Below are 24,267 nucleotides of genomic sequence, written 5' to 3' on the forward strand. Positions count from 1 at the left end.
CATCTATCGTCAAGGTTGCTGGTAACTTCTATTTTTTTTTTTTTTAAAGATTTTATTTATTTATTTGACAGAGAGAGAGATAGCGAGAGCAGGAACACAAGCAGGGGGAGTGGGAGAGGGAGAAGCAGGCTTCCCGCTGAGCAGGGAGCCCGATGTGGGACTCGATCCCAGGACCCTGGGATCATGACCTGAGCCGAAGGCAGACGCTTAACGACTGAGCCACCCAGGCGCCCTGCTGGTAACTTCTAGATCACAAGATAGGCCTACAGCTCTCTGGACCTCCAGCTTACTGTAGGGCTTTTCAAGGTTTGAACTTACTCTGTTGATCATCACTGTCCCGACTGCCCACTTCTCATCCAAATAACTGCTCTCTTCCCTTAGCTAAGATGTTGAACCCTCTTAATTAAGTTTAGCTCCGCTCCAGATTATGAGGCTCAGACTGATCCTAGTTATGGATTTTGAAAAAGCACTAGGTGCAGTTTAGATGATTCCAAATTTGACAGATTTGCACATTCTCCCACTCTGGTTATGGGTTCTGATTATGATAACTGTGCTCCTGATTTGCTTTAGGGTCCACCTTTCATACCATTTAATAGCTAATTTCTTAATATGTTTTCTTGGGGTAGAATCCATGTTTTGCTGACATTACCAGGAACGCCTTTTCCTTGAGACTGAAGTTCAGCCTTGTGTAGTCCAAGTGTTTGCTGCTTTAACTTTCAAAGCTCTTTTATTTTTTTTTCTCCAGCATAAAATGAGAAGCGGGGGCTCCTGGGTGGCTCAGATGGTTAAGCATCTGCCTTCGGCTCAGGTCATGATCCCAGGACCCTAGGACCGAGCCTTGGGAGCCTGCTTTCCCCTCTCCCTCTGCTGCTCCCCGTTTGTGCTCTCTCTCTCTCTCTCAAATAAATAAATAAAATCTTTAAAAAAATGAGAAGGAAAACATATTTTTGCCTCAATGCATTCCTAAATTATTGTTTGTCCTTTCCTGTCATTTTCATCCCCATGCTGCCATATCCACACACTTCACCAATTATCTCTGCCCAGAAACCTGGCACAAAGCACTCCTTTCCAACTTCCCTGCTGCCCCACTATCTGCTCAAGTTGAATCTGATGAGGCTATCCTTTGGCTTCATTGCATGCTACCCGTCACACTTGGAGGCACATGGATAAATGTCTTTCTTTATAAAAGAGTGGTTTACTATTCAAAAGGAAATACAGCATAGAAGGATAAAGTTACAACTACAGTATATACATGAATTTCCTCAGACAGAAAGTCAGAAGATCGTGCACCAGGGAATCACATTGGGTGGATTTATGTCCACTGTTTAACCTGGCTCCTCTTCCCTCTGATTTATGGCTTATCTTTCAAAGTGTCAGTTTTTCCTCTGCTTGGAATCTCCACCCACCATTAACATCCCACAGATTGGAGGAGGTTCAGAGCTGGTGTGGTCTTACTGGGGGATTTCTCCTTTTCAATATTCTAATCAGTGTGAGTTGCCTATTTGCCAGGAATGAACACACACACACACACACACACACACACACATCTGTCAAGATCAAGTATTAATTTTTATAATATTTTTCACTCTTTAAACCAATATCTTTTACACTAAAGGCTCTGATTCATAAATACATTGTAAAATCAAAGTGGGTTACAACCTGCATCTTAATGGAATAAACTAGAAGAAAACAGAATATGATAGAAAATACCATAGTGCACTGCACACAGTGTAAGTAGGATTTTGTGATGTTTCAGATATGTGAGTGTATGTGTATTTGTGTTTTGGTTGTAATATAAAATTTATTTCTTACTATGGGCTGCATTAAAAACAATGTAAAAAAACATACAAACATATAAAGAAGTTTTAAAAACTTCTAACTGCAAGAATCTCATCTCCTAAAATATATCACATTATTAGGCAGAGTATTGCTTATTTTCTTTCAGGCTTTAAGAATATGCATGCTACTTTAATCCTGACAGAAATTTTTAAAAAGGCCAAATATTTTTGAATAAAAAGACCATTTTAGTAAGGACTCAATTATGTTCTTAGACATGAGCCTTTGATTTCCCCAGTTTTTATTCAGGCAAAGAGAAGAAAGTGTTCTGTTCTTTTAATTATCTTATGTTGGGTGGGTTTTCTCTCTTCTGATACTAGTTCCACACATGACTCAGGTTTTCCTCACCAACTGCCACATCTCCTAGCTGACTGCCTTTCTACTTTTGTGGATTTCTGCTTGTCACCCGCTTTTAATAAAACTTTAAGATTTATGAGAGCAGTAATTTAATGGATGGATACTAGGCCATCTCTATGACCTAGTATAAAGCCTGGAATTTAATGGGTAAGCAATAAGGAGTGGTAAAGTCAAATCAAATTCTGGCCCTCCTTTTTTCTACCTGCTGGTGTCTGGTTAATGTCAATGACATGACCAGACCTATGGGACAATATTACATAGAAATAGTAATAATGAATGCATTACTTAGTTCCATCAGGAATAAGACTCTACAAGTTAAACAAAAAGGAAGAAATATGTTGACAAGACATTAGTGACTTATAGAGGGTCCAGCTACCCGTGGTTTGCCTACACTTTTCACCGTTTATGAAACATATCCTACAAGAAACCCAGCTGCAAACCCAGGCTGGTGAGAATGATAGCTTCTTGGATATAATGTTTTGAGACAAAAAAGTCATTTGTGCTCCTTTATTGGTCCTTCAGCTAGAGAGAACAGGCTTTTGTCAGGGTGGTTTTTTGACCCGTGCCCCCTGGTGTTTCCAGGTTGCTATCTTCCTCAGCTCCAAGTCTGGATACATGAAGCAAACAGAAAGCCCAGGAAACTCACCAGCGTATTATTCTTCAAGTCCCCAGATCCCTAGCCAATCCACTTTCTCTCCCCCTTACTGTCTTCTTATGTTTTTGTGTGTGTGTGTATTTCATTTGTACTTAGTGGTAAAAATAGGGAAATTATACCTACTACAGATCCAGAAGTTTTATAAATTTCAGTTATGTCAAGTTGGTAAGTAGGGTTATTCAAGCCGTCTGTAATCTTTCTATCTTTTGTGTTAATGTTGCTGGTGTTGGAAGTGTACTTCCCTAATTGCATGGAATGCAAAGTAGATAATATTGTCTGATTTCCAGTTATACTGCAGGCATGGGCACTGGGCAATTTTATGTACTCTCCAGATTTAGATTAAGCCCTGGTTTTTTTTTAAAGATGGGTGAAGAAATCTGACTTCGCCATCCACCATTTTCCTACAAAGATCAGGAGAGATCATCTTCTTAATGTAGTGCCTTTTTTAACTGGCAAAACTAACCTTATGCTGGTACGCAAAGGATCTCTAAAGCCTTTGAAAAACCAGGGAGATGGAGCTCCAGAGAAGCAACAGGTAATTATTAGCCAAAGACCTCTGAATCTTCAACAGATAAAACTGTCTTTAGTTGGATGGTGTAGGCAGTTTTCTTTTCTCACTTGAATTTAATTTCTAAAGTAACTGCTTCTACAGACACTAGAAAGGTTGACACTAGTGCTAAGAAGATCCAAAAACCTAATTATTTTCTTCCCTTATCTTCACTCTTATGATCCATACTTCATTCAACCTCTATCTCCTGCTCCCAAAGTCACTGGTCCCCAAGTTACTTTTGTCTATTACTGATAGAATTTGGATATTCATGAACAAGTTGATTTCAGTTATACAAAATAAGATGTTAAATTTCTTCACATTCAAGTTTTATCATAAATAATAACCCCATAATATAACCAAGAAAGAGCCAATGGTAGATTTGAATAGGGCAACAAGATCAGATTGTGTTTTAAAAATTGCATTCTAGGAATTCCTATACATTGAGCAAGTAGAAGAATTCCCCTGCAATTGAAAAGAAGGCATGTCATATTCATGTATGAAAAGATGTTTTTTATCATGTTTTAACATGTTTTATACATGTTTTTGTACATACTTTATAAAGATGTTATTGACTCCAGTCAAAATTCCAGTAGGGTTATATCTTGGTGGACTAGACACAATCTAATTACCTAGGAGGCAGTATTATGGAGAGATTAAGAGTACTGCCTTTGGAAGGAGGGACAAAGAGGGGAAAGTCAAAGATGCTGCCAAGAAAAGCATAAAGTATCACACAAGACATTCATGGTGTTGGTCTAAGAAGATTGATAGATAAGTTAAAGGGAACATTCATTCTCTAAGATGAGAGAAGATAAGTGAACATGGGCTTTGTAGTTAAACATACCTGTGTTTGAATCCCATATCTGACCATTAGTAGCTAGTTACTTCATTACCACTCTTTAGTAGCTGGTTAGCTCCAGCAAATGAATTTACTCTCCTAAGCTTCAGTATCTTTTTCTCTTATACAAGTCTCACAATGCTATAAACCTCATGGGATTATTATAAGGAATAAATGTGATGAGGAGTGTAGACCACATAACCAGGTATTGGCAGAAAGAAAGGGATGGATGAATGTGTAGATCCCTCGTAAGTTGATATGAAGAGAAGCAGAAAAATAGAAAGAAAAGTAAGGGATAAAATTTCCAGAATTACAAGGCAAAGAGAAAAAAAGTGGAGTTGGTTCATCCTGAAGCTTCCCTACTTAATAAAGAAGAGGTGAACTTTTCTACTCAAAGTCATATAGGGGAGGTATGGTCAGATAGTTGAAAAAATGGATTAAAGAAAAAGAAATGATATTGGAGATGGGTGGCCTAGTTAGCAACATGATATTAAATAAGAGGCTTTCTTAAGAGTCTAGCAGGTTTAGGTGGCCAACCAAGATTAACTGAGGTCTGGAGTAGGAAAATAGGAAGTTGAGTTTATTCTGGCTTGGAAGAGGGAAGAATAAAGGGTAGGATGCCAAGAGAGTATGGCCATGTCAAGAAGCTAAATTTTAAATGTCAAACTACGGGACTCAGGTAGAGAAGAAAAGACAAAGCAGCAAAAGGCGTGCTAACTACTTGAGAGAGTTTAAGGTCTATGTGATAGAAATTTTCCAGTTAATGGCACATTTTTAGGCTGTCCTATGTTTAAGTAGAGGGAAACAACTGGAGAAACTGGGAGGCTTGAGTATTGCAAAGACTATTGGTTGCAGTACCCGAGTTTCTTGGGCTGATGTCAGAAATCATGTCCTAGAAAGATAAAACAGGTAAACCTTCTGAGAAGCAGAATGGACTAAGTGACCTCAGGAGGCAGAAGAGACCAGAAAGATGAATCAGCCTTGAATTAGGCAAGTAATTCCACCAGATCATCTGGAATGTGGTAGGCAATTAACCTTTGCAAATGCGATCAAATATTTAGGATGCTGGTCCTTCTTGTTCTCATGATCCACAACAGAAACCACAAGTATGGAACCTTCAGATCTCTCCCTGCCTGCTGGAACATGAAACACCAGAAGAGGTGGTTCAAGAGAGGGATCAAAGTAGGAAACAGCCATTAGAGTAATTTCATGCCAAGTAAGTGGTCACTCAGCTGAGCTAGGAGGCTGCTCCCTGTGCTCAGCATGCCCCTGGCCACAGATTCATAGAATAGCAACTTTACTTAAGGCTAGCTCTGACCTCAGGGTGACTAGAGCAGACTCACATTCTGCAGCAACTCATTCAGGTAATATTTCTTCATCTTCTCCATCCTTAGTTCAAATAAGTGGTGGGATCTCGGCATTTCTTCTCTGTCAGTAGGTTTTCCCATGTGTTTGTTCTCCTCCAGTATCTTCCTTTTGCTTCCTCTGCACATGAAAGTAGGGGAAAATTCACTAGCAGCTAATAGGATTCTCCCTCATTTCCCTGCATGCCCACCAGCTACAATTTGGAGAAGAGACAGAATGACAGAAGGACAGGAGGAAGTTGAGGAAATGACTTGGAAAACATCTTCTCTCTGGGCCTAAGTATTTCCATCCCTATAAGAGAAGAGTGTGGCTAAAGAAATTGGCAATTTAATACAAATAAACTCTTTACTTACAATAGTATCAGTTGACCATCTCAATATGCTTTGAAGTTCATCCTTTTTCTAAGGCTCACACTTCTAGGAGATGTTGAAGCTAGAATCTGAACTCAGATCTCTCTGATATATATAAAAGTATGTGTACCTATCTAAGAATCATAAAAATTATATTTAGATCAAGATATTTATCCAGATTCTTGCATCAGTTAAGGTATACATAATTTTTATGACCCAAGACCAACAATTCTATTTTCAATTCATTCTTTGTATTTGAGCACGTGTAAGTGGTCTGCAAGAAGACACTTAGTTAGGAAATGAAGGACTGGAGAAACAGGTCTATCCCAGGAAATCAAATGACTCACATTATAAAGTGACATGTCCCTGATAACGCAGGACAGTCCTCAGTCCACACCCGTTTATTCAGAATTTTTTATAAATTCTTAGGGTGTTTATATTTACTCACATGAATGTTCCAGTGTAGATGATAGATTATAGGGTGAACCTATGTAAAAGGAACATGCCTGGGGCCAGTCCTGATGAAAGCCCGGAGCCCAGTTCCTCTTCCAACCAGGACCGGGATTATACATGACTACTGGCAGAAAAAAAAAAAGTTCTTTTAACGGTTTATTATCTCTCTTTGAAGCAGAGGGCCCTCTCAGGTCTGAACCCTTGGGATCAGGCCAGTGTGAGACCATCATGGTCAAGTTTATAAGAATGCAACACCTCAGGGCAGTAGGTCCTCTCATGTTTGGAAAGCCAGCTGTGCAAGATATTAGGAATAAACTATCTCAAGCCTTTTCCCAGGTCCCACCAGAGCAGGACATTGGATGAGATCAAATGGCTGCGTTTTCCTACACAACCATATTTTTCCTGGTTTCCTCCACTTTGGCACATACTGTTTTCTCAGGTAAGCAAACTTACAAGTCTTGGGAGAGAAACATCTGATATTCTTTTAGTTGTAGAAAAGAAAAACAGTCACGTGTGACTAAGTGGGGAATGTTAGGCTTGACAATGCAAAGTGGGTATCAATTGGGTATCACTGTTAGAAAAGGGAGTTACTCTGGAAAACCCTCCAAAATTTGAAAATGAAATGACATGTTTCTACATAATGCATGGGTCAAGAAAAATCCAAAGGGAAATTCAAAATTATTTTGAACACAAGGAAAATAAAACAAAATGAGCAAAAGTTTAGGTTCAGAGAAGTGTCATTACCTCCATACTCCTTTCCCTTTTATTCCAACCCCACAGCCATCTTTATGGAACCAGCTTCATTGATCTCTGTCTTTCTTGTGTTATATAGAAACATGTGTGCACATTGTGTCATTCTCCTACTTGCTTACCTAAAAGATAGCATACTATAGATACCTGTTTGTAACTTGCTTTACTCAATTTACAAATATCCTGAAAATCAGTACATATCAATTCACAGGGATCTCCCTCATTCTTTTATACAATGTCATAGAACTTCCTTGGGTGGGTATACCAAAGTTTATTCATTCAGTCTTCTTTGTATGGGCGTTTAGTTTGTTTTCAATATTTTGCAGTTACAAACAATGTTGCAATAATCTTATGCATATGTATTTTGTATTGTTGGAGGTGTATCTTCAGGGTAAATTCCTTAAACTAAAAAATATCTAATAAACTGGAAGAGAATATCTGCAACACATATCACAGATAAAGGACTAATACATCTAATATATAAGAATACTTAAAACTGAGGGAAAAGAAATAAAAACCAATTGCCAAATGAGTAATATGCATACATATACAATTCACACACGCATACACATACCCCAAAAATACAGAAATGGCTCTTAAATCTGTAAAAGATATTCAACTTCACTATGAAAAAAATGCTAATCAAAACTATGCTAAAGCACCTCACCTACCAGAAAGGTTTTCCTACACTAAGATTAAAGAGAAATTCAGTTGCTCTTTGCATGGTTTCATTTCTTATGTTCAGATGTATTTGAGGTTTATTCTCATATATGGTATGTGGTATATATTTTTACTTTATTTCTGCTAGATGAAGGCCTTTATTTTCCTTTTTCCTCACCGTATCCAGCTACTTTTGTCATTAAAAGATTCTGGTTTTTTAGAATTAGAAAGAAGCGTTCCATTTTTTTTTTTTTATTCTTTAAAAGATTATATGTGCAATTGGCATAGTCTATTCCTGGAAAGGTTGGTAGGCTTCTTGTTTCCTCTGGGAAATAATTTAAAATACAACTCAAGTTTTCTCTTTGAACTTTGGAAATTCTGACTTTTGGAAAGCTAGAATTTTCTAGACTATTTAAAAGATCATATTACAGTGAGAGATAAGGAATAACAGAACTATGATAAGTCTCTTCTTATTTCCTTCTCCCACAGCCAGCTGGCCAACCTCTATCTCCAGGCAACACTAGCATCCTCACACAAACTAGCTTCCCAGGACCAGTCTCTCCAGAGCCAAGGAACCCTTAAAGTTTCTCATCATCACTCATAGTATCCTCTTTAGTTCAGCATCTTGGTAGGAACAAGCCTAATATTTTATTTACCATATCATATTTAATTAAAAAAGCTTTAAAGTATGTACACTCATCCCAACTGCAGTGAAAAGGAAACTAAAGCCAACAAAAATCAGGTAACTTAATGAAAATAACGTAGTTTGCAAGTTACACCTACAACCTCAACTGGTTTTTACTCTTTTCTCAGTGACATAGAAAATTTATAAATAAAGTCAGGACTGTGAAAATGAAGGAAAGAATGAATAAATGAATAAAGTAGTTAATAAAAGAACACCACCCACAAATTCTGTTGCTGTAAGTTATTTTTTATACTTTTGTGCAAATGAGTAATTAAATTACATTTCCTTATTCAGTTAGTAACTTCAGTGGGTAAAATCATATTCCATGAAGAACGATTTCAACCTATTATGTATGTATTTTGTCTGCAGAAATCTTCAAGCCACGTGATATAAATAAATGGCCTAAGGTAAATTTAAATTTCTCAGTTCTGAATTCTGATGCTAACCTGATCACTCTCTTGATATGAGAGACCTAAAACTTCATAGGGATAAGTAGAACAAAAGTTTTCCATGTGACCTTGGGCATTATAACCTTTCCAGACTTACATTTAATCTTATGTAGCACAAACGTTATAACAGTAAAATACATCTCTGAGCATTAAATGAAATAACACCTGTCACTTGCTCAAGGTCATAAAGTTAAACAGTGGTAAATACAGGATTTATTCCCAGCCTCAATACAGAACCCTCACTCTCAACAATTACATTTGAGCCCCTTCCTCTAGAAGTTCACAAATACATAAATACCTCTACTCACAAACTTCTTAGAATGAGTTCACGGCTTTGGGATTCCAAGTTTAAGTGGAAACTTTACATCTGGGATTTAAGTGGGGATGTTATAATGCTTATGATTTTAAGAGATAATGGATGGGTCACTGCATTTTCTAACACTGCAGTCAGCAAAAAACCTGCCTGACCAAAGCCCAGGACAAAATCTTGAAAAAGATCAATTGAATAGAAATATTTGATATTATTTTTTTTTTAAGATTTTATTTATTTATTTGAGAGAGAGAGAGTGAGAGAGAATGCACGATAGGGGGTAGGGTCAGAGGGAGAAGCAGACTCCCCACTGAGCAGGGAGTCTGATGCGGGACTCGATCCGGGGACTCCAGGATCATGACCTGAGCCGAAGGCAGTCGCTTAACCAACTGAGCCACGCAGGCGCCCTAGTTGATATTATTTCTATGGGGAGGAGGAAGTGACAGGCCAGGAATAGATGGGAGAAAATCTATCAATTGTTATTCATATGACATTTTTTTGGTATTTGCAGCCCCCATGTAAAATGTACTACTCAGTGGATCCTTCTTATACATCACAGTGTCCAGATGTGACATCGTATGTTTGTGCTACAAATGGCCACACTTACCAGAATGAGTGTTTTTTTTGTGTTGATCAGTGGTAAGTTCAAAATAAAATACTATTTTTTTTCTCTGTATTTCCTCACAGAAATATCAAATAATCTTAGCCGAGGAACTGGATTTACTGATGGATGGGATTTTTATTTAAAATAACCCCTATTGGTCATAAACGACTGGGGACACACTGTATAAAGAGAAAAGTCTTTCTGAAAAACTTCAGTTAACATTCAAAGTTGACTCATTAAAAAAAAGAAAGAAAGGCTTATGTGGTGTTTTGGCATCAAAGATCATATTAATAGATATCTATAGATTATATTCAAAAAATGAATAGAAATCCATTTTTTCAAATCACTCAAAGTTTTTTAACAAATCACATTGACATGCCTATAAATAGCACCCATAAATATTGGTTGGTAGACATAAATAGATATAGATAGCAATACAGTTATAGATACAGACATAGATAAAGTTGTAGACATACACATGAATAACAAAGTGGTTATGTGGTCTTACACAGATAAAAATTGACAGTTGACTTATATATTTCTTTGCCTTTCAAATAAGTTCAATAGTAAGTTTAGATTAAAAAATTAATAATATTCCTTGTGATATATTTTAACTCCATTTGAAATTGTTTTTGCAAACAGATTTATGTCTTGTTAGTAACTCTTCCATGACCTGTTAGATCTTCTGTGTTGGGAATCCCCAAGACTATCCTCGGGTTTGATGATTTGCTAGCAGGACTCATAGACTTTAGAAAAGCTGTTATACACATGGTAGCAGTTTATTACAAAGAAAGGATATGAGTAAAATCAGCAAAGGCAGAAAGCTCATAGGGTGGAGTCCAGGAGAGAGCAATCACAAGCTTCCAGTTGACCTTTCCCAGTGGACTCACACAGGCAGTATTTAATTCTCCCAGCTATGATGTGTGACAACCCATACGAAGTATTGCCAACCTGGGAAGCTCACCAAAGCCTTGATGCCCAGGCCTTTCATTAAAAGCCAGTCACCTAAGCTTGTGACACCTGCATGACTGACAACCACTGAGTCTCCAGCCACCCTGAATTCCCAGAGGTCAAATTAATACAGAGCAGCTCAGGACCACAGGGAACAACAAGAGGCATTCCCTTGATCATAAACTATATGGCATGGCCTATGACCTCAGGTTACAAAGTCACTCTTATCAGGAGGGATATTCCAAGGGCTTATGATTACTTCCCAGGAGCTAATTTGAGCTTCCCAAGTCTGTTGACCTAACCCTTTAATGCATATCTTCCTTTGAAAAGAATCTTCATGGGCTTCCAGTGTCATGAGGATGTTATTGCTGAGCACTGAAGAAAATGGGGTGTAGAAGCTAGTCCCAAAAGAAATATGTGCTCATCTTCCGAGCAAGTACTAGACTCAGAGGACGATTGAAATGTCATTTAAAGAAAAAGAATGGTAACTGAAAAAATGGGAATTAACCAAGTATCTATCAACAGTTTCAAAGCAAGATGAATGAGAATTCATGAATGTCACCAGACTATGTGGGATAATTAATTACATTAGCATTTCTTCCTAATAGCTGCTGTCACTTTCTCAGGCATGGGCTAATTAGGCAAGACACTTGGAAGTGCCTTCTTAGCTTCCAAAAGAAAGCTGGAGTAGCCATACTTATATCAGACAAACTAGATTTTTTTTCTTTTTTTTTAAAATATTTTATTTTATTTATTAGAGAGAGAGAGAGAGCATGAGAAGGGGGAGGGTCAGAGGGAGAAGCAGACTCCCAGCAGAGCAGGGAGCCTGATATGGGACTCGATCCTGGTACTCCAGGATCATGACCTGAGCCGAAGGCAGTCGCTTAACCGACTGAGCCACCCAGGCGCCCCTGGACAAACTAGATTTTAAACCAAAGACTGTAACAGAGAAAAAGAAGGGCATTATATCATAGTAAAGGGGTCTATCCAACAGGAAGGTCTAACAGTTGTAAATATTTATGCCCCAATTTTGAGAGCACCCAAATATATAAAATAATAACAAATATAAAGGAACTCATTGATAGTAATACAATAATAGTAGGGGACTTTAACACCCCACTTACATCAATGGACAGATCATCTAAGCAGAAAATCAACAAGAAAACAATGGCTTTGAATAACACATTGGACAAGATGGACTTAACAGATATATTCAGAACATTTCATCCTAAAGCAGCAGAATATATATTATTTTCATGTGCACATGGAACATTCTCCAGAATAGATCACATACTGGGTCACAAATCAGGCCTCAGCAAGTACAAAAAGACTGAGATCATACCATGCATATTTTCTGAACACACACTATGAAACATGAAGTCAACCACAAGAAAAAATTTGGAAAGACCACACATACATGGAGGTTAAAGAACATCCTACTAAGGAATGAATGGATCAACCAGAAAATTAGAGAAGAAATTTTAAAAAATACATGGAAACAAATGAAAATGAAAACATGATGGTTCAAAACCTTTGGGGTGCAGCAAAAGCAGTCCTATGAGGGAAGTATGTAGCAATACAGGCTTACCTTAAGAAGTAAGAAAAGTCTCAAATATACAACCTAACCCCACTAAAGGAGCTAGAAAAAGAACAACAAATGAAGCCTAAAGCCAGCAGAAGAAGGGAAATAATAAAGATCAGAGCAGAAATAAATGATATAGAAATAAACAAGCAAACAAAAAATCAACAGTTGAACAGAGCAATGAAACCAGGAGCTGGTTCTTTGAAAAAATTAATAGAATTGATAAATCTCTAGCCAGACTTATCAAAAAGAAAAGAGAAAGGACCCAAATAAATAAAATCATGAATGAGAGAGGAGAGATCACAACCAACACCACAGAAATATAAACAATTATAAGAGAATACTATGAAAAATTATATGCCAACAAACTGGACAATCTGGAAGAAATGGATAAATTCCTAGAAACATATAAACTACCAAAACTGAAGCAGAAATATAAAACTTGAACAGGCCGATAACCAGCAAAGAAATTGAATTAGTAATCAAAAATCTCCCAACAAACAAAAGTTCTGGACCAGGTGGCTTCACAGACAAATTCTACCAAACATTTAAAGAAGAGTTAATACCTCTTCTTTTCAAACTGTTCCAAAAAACAGAAATGGAAGGAAAGCTTCCAAATTCATTCTATGAGGCCAGCATTACCTAGATTCCAACCAGACAAAGACCCCACTAAAAAAGAAAATTACAAGCCAATATTCCGAGAACATGGATGCAAAAATTTTCAACAAAATACTAGCAAATCAAATCCAACAGTACATTAAAACAATCATTCACCACAATCAAGTGGGATTTATTCCTGGGCTGCAAGAGTGGCTCAATATTTACAAATCAATCAACATGATATACCACATTAAAAAAGAAAGGATAAGAACCATACGATCTTCTCAATAGATGCAGAAAAAGCATTTGACAAAGTACAGAATCCATTCTTGAAAAAATCCTCAGCAAAGTAGGGATAGAAGGAACATACCTCAACATCATAAAGGCCATATATGAAAGACCCACAGCTAATATCGTCCTCAGTGAGGAAAAACTGAGAGCTTTTCCTCTATGGTCAGGAACAAGACAGGGATGTCCATTATCACCACTGCTGTTCAACATAGTACTGGAAGTCCTAGTCTCCGCTATCAGACAACAAAAAGAAATAAAAAGCATCCAAATCAGCAAGGAAGAAGTCAAAATTTCACTATTCACAGACAATATGATACTCTATGTAGAAAACCCAAAAGTCTCCCCCCAAAATTGCTAGAACTGATACACTAATTCAGCAAAGTAACAAGATACAAAATCAATGTCCACTAATCTGTTGTATTTCTATACACCAATAATGAAGCAGCAGAAAGAGAAAGCAAGGGATCAATCTTATTTATAATTGCACCAAAAACCATAAGATAGATACCTAGGAATAAACCTAACCGAAGAGGTAAAAGACCTGTACTCTGAAAATTAGAACACATGAAAGAAATTGAAGAGGACACAAAGAAATGGAAAACATTCCACGCTTATGGATTGGAAGAACAAATATTGTTAAAATGTCTATACTACCTAAAGGAGTCTGCACATTTAATGCAATCCTTATCAAAATACCACCAGCATTTTTCACAGAACTAGAACAAAAAATCCTTAAATTTGTATGAAACCACAAAAGACTCTGACAAGCCAAAGCAATCTTGAAAAAGAAAAGCAAAGCTGGAGGCATCACAATTCCAGACTTCAAGCTGTATTACAAAGCTGTAGTGATCAAGACAGTATGGTACTGGCACAAAAACAGACACATAGATCAGTGTAACAGAATGGAAAACCCAGAAATTGACGCTCAAATCTATGGTCATCTAATCTTCAACAAAGCAGGAAAGAATATCCGTTGGAAAAAAGATAGTCTTTTCAACAAATGGTGTTGGGAAAACTAGACAGCAACATGCAGAAGAATGAAACTGGACTACTTTCTCATATCATACACAAAAATAAATTCAAAATAGATGAAAAACCTAAATGTGAGACAGGAATCCATTAAAATCCTAGAGGATAACACAGGCAGAAACCTCTTTGACATCAGCCATAGCAGCTTCTTACTAGACACATCACCACAGACAAGGGAAACAAAAGCAAAAATGAATTACTGGGACTTCATCAAGTTAAAAAGCTTCTGCACAGAGAAGGAAACAATCAACAAAACTAAAAGGCAACCTTGGGAATGGGAGAAGGTATTTGTAAATGGCATATCTGATAAAGGGTTAGTATCCAAAATCTATAAAGAACTTATCAAACTCAATACCCAAAAAACCAAATAATCCAGTCAAGAAATGGGCAGAAGACATGAACAGACATTTCTCCAAAAAAGACATGCAGATGGCTGACACATGAAAAGATACTCAATATCACTCATCATGAGGAAAATACAAATGAAAACCATGATGACATACCATCTCACACCTGTCAGGATGGCTAAAATTAACAACACAAGAAACAACAGGTATTGGTGAGGATGCAGAGAAAGGGGAACCCTCTTGCACTGTTGGTGGGAATGAAAACTGCAGCCAGAACAGTATGGAGTAATATTCCATTATATATATATGTATATTACTCTGCCATCAAAAAGAATGAAATCTTGCCATTTGCAAAGACCTTGTCTGTGGTAATGTGTCTAGTAAGAAGTTGCTATGGTCAAGGTCAAAGAGGTTGCTGTCTGTGTTCTCCTCTAGGATTTTGATGGATTCCTGTCTCACATTTAGGTCTTTCATCCATTTTGAATTTGTTTTTGTGTATGGTGTAAGAAATAACTAACTGGAATTTAAATAAAAACTTGAAACTAAAAAAAAAAAGACAAAAGAGAACAGAAGAGTGCAAGTCTTGGCCAGAACTGATACAGAATCATAGTTGCTATCCTTAAAAGAATCCCTCAAGCCTACTCAGTATAGGACCCTCATAATAACTACCAAGAAAATAGAATGAAAAAATCCCAGACTCTTCAGAAGTTTGTGATCACATTTGGCAAAAAGAATACATGCCTAAGAAAATTCATGTTAATAGAAAACAGCATTGGTTTTGTTCAACCAAACAATATTTTAGTAAGTCTTGAAATGGTTGACAGCATTTCAAAAATCAGATTTTACCTAAAAATATAGATTTCCAATTTATTTTGAAAAATCAAAGTTGTGCTAATAGGAAGCTAGGATTTCACATGAAAAAAAAAAGCGATGGCTGGCTAGTAGCAGCTGCCCATCTAAATGGAGTTCAGGCATTTCAGACAGTCCCACCTCTCTGTTGTGGTGAAGGAGGCCCCCTTCACTTATTTATATTACCAGCTTGGCTCCTGCAAGTTAACATGTTTGCAATCCCTTACCCATGTGAGTCGATCAGATATACATCAACGGTCAGCCCGAGATGGGGGTCAAGGTGGGGAGTATCTTGAAAGAAGCTAAGTTTAAAGGATTCTTTAAAAAAATGCAAGAGAGGGGCACCTGGGTGGCTCAGTCGTTGGGCGTCTGCCTTCGGCTCAGGTCATGATCCCAGGGTCCTAGGATCGAGCCCCGCATCGGGCTCCCTGCTCAGTGGGAGACCTGCTTCTCCCTCTCCCACTCCCCCTGCTTGTGTTCCCTCTCTCACTGTATCTCTCTGTCAAATAAATAAATAAAATCTTTAAAAAAAAATTTAAAAATGCAAGAGAAAATAGAATGGGCAATTTATACAGGGCACTCTGCTTGGGAAAACATTTGGAACTGAGAAAATGTGCGGTGTCTTTAGGGAAATAATAAAGAGAAAAATTGTGTTGAAATGAATGTTACATATTAGGGAACAGTAATATCTAAAGGTGGAAGGCTGGGGCGCCTGGGTGGCTCAGTCATTAAGCCTCTGCTTTCGGCTCAGGCCATGATCCCAGGGTTCTGGGATGGAGCCCCACATCGGGCCCCCTGCTCAGGGGGAAGCCTGCTTCTCCCTCTCCTACTCCCCCTGCTTGTGTTCCCTCTCTTGCTGTCTCTCTCTCTGTCAATAAATAAATAAAGGTGGAAGGTTAGGCAGAGGCTAGACTTCTGGGAAAAATATATAGCAGGGTAAGGAGAATAGACTGTAGTCTATGAGCAGTGTAAACCTGGTGAAAATTTGGATAGAGTGTGAATTATGTGAATTATTATGCATAGCACTCTTGTTATGGTTATCTTTTACCTCTCGGTAAAAAAAAAAATCTGGCATTGCTATGTTGAATCGAAAGGTATCAAAATAGGGGGCGCCTGGGTGTCTCAGCCGTTAAGCGTCTGCCTTCAGCTCAGGTCATGGTCCCAGGGTCCTGGGATCGAGCCCCACATTGGGCTCCCTGCTCAGCGGGAAGCCTGCGTCTCCCTCTCCCACTCCCCCTGCTTGTGTTCCTGCTCTCGCTAACTCTCTCTCTGTCAAATAAATAAATAAAATCTTAAAAAAAAAAAAAGGGTATCAAAATGGGCATGAGTTATGAGATGAAAGATTCTCTATTGAAAAACTTCACAGAACACCATTTTGAATAATTAAGAGATAGAGGAGGAATGTGGGGTGATTGGCAGGAAAAGAGACAGATATAAAGGGAACTGCTAAGCAGCTCCCTTTCTCAGGACTACATTTGGAAGATGAGAGAATGTGAAGCAATACCCACTTTCCTTATGATGCTAATCTCCTTTTTTAAAAATCTCTTCTCTTTAGGGAATTTGGTCCTCATATTAAATTTTATAAATATGGAAAATGTGGCTAATGAGTAACGGAGTACTACACTTGCTTATTCGTTTCGCTACTTAATTCCGAAAATCATTTCCTTTGGAATTTAAAGGCATATGATAAATAACACATCTATGCTACACCCAAATTTGGAACAAAACTGAAAATAAAGGAATCAAACTAATGGAGAACCAACTGACACGTCTATTACAAATAAATATAATAATGAAAGAGGTGGTATTTACCCCTGTGTACTGATTGTTTAAAATAAGCTTTCATTTTACTTGCGTCTAAGATCTGTCATCAAGTGGTGTTACTGACACTCCCCAAATTAAACTTACCCAAAAGTGCAGGCTCACCTGTGAGATCTGACCCTGTCCCCCTAATCTCACCTGAAGACATGAGCCTAAGAAAACATCTCACACACACATACAAACAGCTGTTTGAGACTTTCTACCTTGTACTCGTAAATGAAGTTCACCTTCATTAGAGGAAAAAAGTGTTCATATGCTAATAGAAGGAGGGAGGAGTACCAAGAACTTCTGGGGGAAAAGTATGTTTTTGAGAAGAAGAATAGATACCATTTGATCCCCTAGTTTTAGCATTTTTAATCCTTACTCCATTCCATTGTTCCTACTACATTGGTCAATAAATTCATTTTTCTTTTTTGCTTAATCCATCTTATAAGCTGTCACTTATAACTGAAAGATCTTGACTAATACAGGGAGCTGAAGCCATCTATATTTTTAAGGCTGGGGAAAGTGATGAGCCTTTGGCTTCAGTGGGCTCTGTACCATTACCTGTTGCTGCCACTAGATGTCAGCCTCACTCTTCTAGCTTACTCTGACCAGTTCTTGAACCAGAAGGGTCCCCACAGCTCAGCTTTCTCCATCCCCTTTCCAGCTAATACACAGCTCAGTTCTGCTGGCAACAGGGCCTTTGTCCTCTTATATCATCTTCCTTCCCCCGGGGCCCCTGGTCAGTAGGGTCCATCAGGGTGGATCTCTGGAGCTGGGGAAATCGTTCCAGGTCTTTCCGTTTTCTCCAAGAGTCTCCTAAAATATAGACCTTCTCTTGCTAATTTTGATCATCTTGTGTAACTTAACAGTATTTTACTTTTTCATCTTTCCATCTCTATTTTAAAAAATAATAAAAGGCAGACCAAAGAAATGGAACAGTAGAACAGTAACTCCACCAAAATAAAAATTAAGGAATTGACCTTAATTGCCCTCAGGCAGGAGAGTCGAAGCGAGATAAGTTTGGTAAGAGAAGCAAGATGTGGACACAGTTATGTATTTCTTTCTAGCCTGGCCATCTGCTCTGGACATGCTACATTTAGGTAGTACCCATCGTAAAGTATGTAGGTATAACCTGAATTCATGGAAACTTTTGCTTAGCTGATAAATCTTTTTATAGATTTATGGGCACCACTAGGATTGGTGGATCCCTGGCATTGATTCCGTGGTGGTAGCAGCTGAGAAACACGCAGAGTGCATTTATCCTCTGCACTTCGCCCCTGCAGGGGGCTCTGCAAAGGAGCCCTTGTTCACTCAGACAACAGTGATTTCAACTTAAAGGAGATTCTGAGTCATATGGGCAACAAAGTGGAGGAGAATGTGTTAAATATTTCACAGTGTCCTCTTCTTAATGAGGTTAAGTTCAATCTAAAATGATGACAAATTTGTTTAAGTTCCAGTGAGGTATGCTTTCTTTCTTTTTAAATTCACTGATGCAAACCAGATGATTTCTTCCCAATGCTGGATGAATTCTGTTGTTACTCTATCTTGTGACTAATGATGTGGACTCTTAAAACTATTCATTCATTCATTTGGTAATTATTTGTGGAGTAGTTCCTACTCTGCAAATACTATATTAGGTGCTAGTAGAAGCAAACGAACAAGGCAGGCAAGATCCTGTTCTTGTGGAACCTGCCTCCCAGTGGTGAGAGATGAATAATATGCAAATAAAGAAACAGGCAATAACAGGTAACAATGAATGCTGTGTTGAAAATGAATCAAACAAGGTCATACAGTAACAAGTGAGGCATATAATAAGAGTTCAGTAAGTAGACACTAAACGGATGTTTGAGACCATAAACTCCTAGACGCAGACTCTAACTGAAGTCACCAGGAGGACAGTTTGTAATAGGAAATAATAAGAAGAGAGACACATGGAGAAAAGACCATCTGAAGAAGAAAAAAATAGATGAAAGAATTTTGTAATCCAATCTCACATAGAATTCAGTGGAAAACATGTAGCCTAATCACAGAGGACATGGGCTGGAGCCTGACTGATTTACAAGTTGATTCTTTTAAAACAAAAGCTGCCATTTTATATAATCCTGGAATTGGAGAAAGTGGAATCCCTCAATAGGCTTGATGTGCCGACGGCTATCACACTAGCTCTTCTCTCTGCACCATTGAGTCCTGGCTTTTCCAGAATGGCTCCTTGTCATCATTCAGGTGTCTGTCCTCATCATTCAGGCTCTGGGAAGCCTTCTCTAATAACTCAATGCAATTTGTTCCTTATTTCCATATTACTCTTTATTCCAATACCATGATACAATTTATTTTAAATACTTGTCAAAATATGAAATCATCTTACTACTTTTTTTATTATTTTCCTTTTTCTACTCTACAAGAAAGGAAGTTCCAAGAAGTAGAATTTTTGTCTACCTTATTTCTCTCTGTATCTCCAGTGAGGATGACACTGACCAGAATAGCAAAGGGAAATGGTAAGGTTGATTATGACTTGTGTTTCACTGTTATTAAGTAATGTTGTGTTAATATGTCAGGGTCTAGAGAACCTAAGGGATTATATACTGTAAAGGAAATATTAAAGAAGCTGATCTGTATCATCTGGAGAAAAAGGACTTTGACTAGACCCTCCAGAGCTACCTTTGCATATCTGAAGGGATAGACTTGGAAAGAGAGAGCAGACCCATTCTATTGGTCTCCACTGTGGAGAACTAAAAAGCCATATAGAAGCCATACAGAAATGGAGTTCTGTTCAATATGATGAAGAACTCCTGAGGAGACCAAACAGACCAAAAAATCAGTGATCTTCCTCGGTAACCTTACTTTATATTGGACATCATAACCTTATAGGAAATTAGAGTAAATCCTTGTTCTCAGTGTTAAAGAAAACACTAACATCTCTTTAGATGTTGTTTAATGTTTGTAAAATAATAAGTAAACTATGGCAAATTAAGTTTGGAAAAAACTGAGTTAAAGTATTAGAGAACATTTAATGGAGCCTTTAATAAAATGAAGTGCATTGTGGATCCTCCCAAAAGAAACAGTGTTCCCTTCAGCACTGAGCAAAGAAGACATTACTTTGTTGTTATTTTTAATTGATGCTTAGAAAAACAGAAATGAAATGATGAGCTCAAATGAATAAATAAACCAGTAGCACATGGCAAAAAAAAAAAAAAAAATAGACATGATTTTACCAATAGGAGCTGGAAGCTGTGTGTGTATGTGTAAAATCTAAATCCAGATAGTGTGAGGTCACATTGGAGCAAAATGAACCAACAGGAAAGTGTTGTTACCCTTTATTTACATCATCTTGTCCCATAATTGAAATTATTTGGCCTCAGCAAGTCAAAGAAAATTAAAGAGAAACAAATCATAGGATCCCTGGATGTGCTAACTCCTTGTTCCCATGAAAAGCAAGGAACAAGGTCCTGGCAGACACAAGATCAAAATGCAAATATCCAGATCTCTAGGTCATTGTGTCCCAGTACCCAAAAAGGCATGAATATAGTGAGGGCTACATTGAAAAAGAAGAGGAAGAAGAAGAAGGGGGGGCGGAGAGAAGAAAGAGGAGGTGAGGGAAAAGGAAAGGAAAAAGAAGAAAAAGAGCTAGAATGTGAAGGAGCCACACAAGGAAGGGAGAGGAGGCCAGATGAAAGACAAGAGCTAGTCCACCCAAATTTAGGCCATTGATTTTAAAATCATCACAAGAAGGCCTTGGTGTTGGATGGAATGTGTGATGGATGCCAAGAAGGAAGGAACCCAGAGGGTTGGGAATGGGCTGATACAGCAATTAGGAGGAAAATGCAGAATTAAATAGTAGAGTTGCAACTTCTTCTCACCCACCTCCAATCCTCAGCCTTATTTATCAGTTGTACATAGTAGTGTTTCAAGGAAGGGTTTTTAACTTGAAAACCTGAAGCACCAATCTAGGTCAATCTCACTAGATGTGGGAGAAGTAGAAAGCACAATGTAGAGAAGGGACTGTCACAGCATTGCACCTTAGATAGATGAGAGTGGAGGGATGGGGAAGGAACCATTGTCCTCTGACTCTAGATCACCCTCTCTCCCCACTGGGACCCTCCTTCTTTCCAGATGATCTTCACACATGAAAAGGTGACACATTCTGATCCAGTACTCAGCTCCTTCTGCCTGCTTATTTAAAACATAACTGTCCTTCCTGACTGCCCTGATTTGACCAGTTTTACTCCTATTATTCCAATTTCCAACGTGTCTCCAAATCTCTCTCTTAGATTTAGATTTAACAGCAATACACCCGAGAGATTAAAAAGCATTGGCTTTTAAACTTAAACTAGCCATTTCTCTAAGTCCCTGTTGCCTCGCTATATAACAGGACAAATAACCACACCAATCTCAGAAGATTATTTTAAATCTTAAATGAGATAATACACACACCAAATGTAGCAGAGTTCCAGCACATAGTAAGTGCATAAAAATGGTTAATTTTCTTATTGTACCTTTCCTTTCTTACAGTCATTATTCTATACCTGGATTACTGCCCAGCATGGTGCTGGCTTCTTTATTTCCCTCTAGCTAACTGACCCAGAACCTCTTTATTCAGGTCCTGCACCAATTTAATTCTACCACCCAAATCTCTAACTTTCTGATGGGTCATCTTTCCCTGCTCTGTGGCACCTTAAATCCATTGGGGAAGAAATCCCTAATACTCTCAAATTTTTCTCTCATTTCATTTTTATGTTTTTCCACATTAGTTCTACCCTGCCTTCCCTAGAATGGAACCATGGTCATAATCTGACAAGGCCTCTTTTCCCTCCTTGCAGGAAGGTTAGGAGGAATAAAGACACTGCCCTCAGCCTAAATGGATGACTTTTTGTCTTCTCAAGCTTCACCTTTCACCTCCAAAGGCTCCTCCCTCTATAATTCATGGCTCATTGTGCAACTTAAAAATTTCTATGTAAACAGCTGCCCAAACCTAAGCAACCCACCCATGCCTGATCATTTGACCTCACTTTTCCTCACGTTTTTAAATCCAAAGAACTTTATTTCCACCACTCTTTTATCTGCCTTATATTTGGATACACCCTGAGGATTACTATCTCAGCCCCACCCCTGAGAAATTAATCTGGCATTTTGCCTACTAGCCATAGCCTCCATAAACAATTGTTCATATTCCCCAAACCTACTACTACTATTAAGTCTACATGTATTCTGAACTTTGACTTCTAAACTCTTAACTACTCATACCTTGCATAGTCTATCAGAACTTTCTCGAACACTTGACTCTCTTCTGAGCCTATGGCCATCCTTATGGCTCCCCTCCAGTCTCTGATGTACACACTCCCTATCCATAAAGTCACCTTTTTTTCATTTCTTACTCAATGTCATAATATATTTAGGGAGAAATATTCAGCATGGTACTGACTGAACCTGCAAAAAATCTAGTGGTAATTTTGTCTAGTGGCCATTAATTTTCATATCCACAGTTGACTGACAGTCTTCCATTGATGTCTGTACCAAGCCTCTCCATCCTTCTCCAGCTTCCAGACCAACCCAATTTTTCTACTGCAAAAGGCAATCCCAGAACTTAACAGCCAGAGTCAACCTTACAATGTTGACTGTGCAACTTTAAGGATACAGGTTAAGCTCTGGATGTTTTAATTTCCTCATCTGTAACATAGATATAATATTTACCTCCCAGAGTGGCTTTGAGTATTGAATGAGATTGTATGTATATATAATGTGTGTGTATATATAATGATAATGTGATCTTTAGGACAAGTTACAGTTTTCTGTAATGCTGTAATTAGCCACCCTCCACCATGTGTCTTAAATTCCTTCTTTCCTTTGGCTGTAAGACAGGTTCAGTCTATCCTAGACCTTGCTGAAGGCTTAGCTTCTTTCATTCCCCTCCTCTCTTTGACTATCAAATATCTGAAAAAATTATAATGCTATTCTCTACTTCATCCTAATCTCCCTTTGAACCCATTCCCATTCCTCTTTGCTAAATACATTTTCAAACTGCAACAAAGACACCTCTTCTTGAAACATAATGGCTTTTTCTCAGTATTCATTGTCTTCAAACTATCATAGCAAACAGTAAAACATAATGAACTCTATTATGGCATTTGCTTCTCTTCTTTTCCATTACTGAACTCAAAATAGCCTCCCCCATTAATTAATATCATGATCTTGTGAAGATTACTTAAACCTCTGAGTCTCAACTTACTCACTGGTAAAATTAGGGTAATAAAAATTCCTTCCTCAATGAGTTGTCCTGAAGATCACATTCCATATTCTAGCTACCATGTATGAAGCTCAAATTATGATCTTGGTACTCTGATACACACAGACACATATGTGTGTGTATATATATATACATATATATGTATGTATGTATGTATATATATATATCCGCACTCAATACTCAAAGCCATTTTGGGAGGTAAATATTATTTCTATGTTACAGATGAGGAAATCAAAACACCCAGAGCTTAATCTGTATACTTAAAGTCATACAATCAACAATTATTAAAAGCAAGACTTCCAAATAAGACCTTCTGGACGCAATGCCCCTACTAACTACTACATTATATTCCTTCCCAAACAGATGTAAAAGTCAAAATTTTAGGGAACCATGCAATGTCATTTATTATTAGCTTATTATCTTTGCAGGTTCTCTGTTTCAGAATGTACTGAAATAAACCCATCAAGCAAAAGACTGGTGGAAGGGTCCACTGCCTTCCTTCAGGTTTTCATGCCTAAGCCCTCAAGTCCAAGAGACAAAAAGCAGCTAATTGGACAATTGTGTTTGGGCAATCCAGCTTACAATCTAATGTCAGCAACCCATAGCAGAGACTTTTGACTGATCATTAATAATAATTACAATCACAATAACAATGACATGCACTGCATTTTAGAACAGACTTTCATGTAGGTGATGCCAGTTCTGTAAATTC

At 37.9% G+C, this 24,267-nt stretch overlaps 1 protein-coding gene across 2 annotated transcripts in view; it reads right to left on the bottom strand.

The window, feature by feature from the left end:
• LOC118538224 (sperm-associated acrosin inhibitor-like) overlaps positions 1-24,267 on the bottom strand; it is a 119,028-nt gene that overhangs the window by 40,702 nt on the left and 54,059 nt on the right. For both annotated transcript variants that reach the window (XM_078066719.1, XM_078066718.1), the window contains exon 3: positions 5,577-5,718. In XM_078066719.1, the coding sequence (XP_077922845.1) occupies positions 5,577-5,593 (17 nt within the window). In that variant the 5' untranslated portion in view covers positions 5,594-5,718. The remainder of the gene's footprint in view (positions 1-5,576; positions 5,719-24,267) is intronic.

The sequence above is a fragment of the Halichoerus grypus genome, chromosome 2 (genome assembly GCF_964656455.1).
Source record: "Halichoerus grypus chromosome 2, mHalGry1.hap1.1, whole genome shotgun sequence".
Taxonomy (NCBI): Eukaryota; Metazoa; Chordata; class Mammalia; order Carnivora; family Phocidae; genus Halichoerus; species Halichoerus grypus.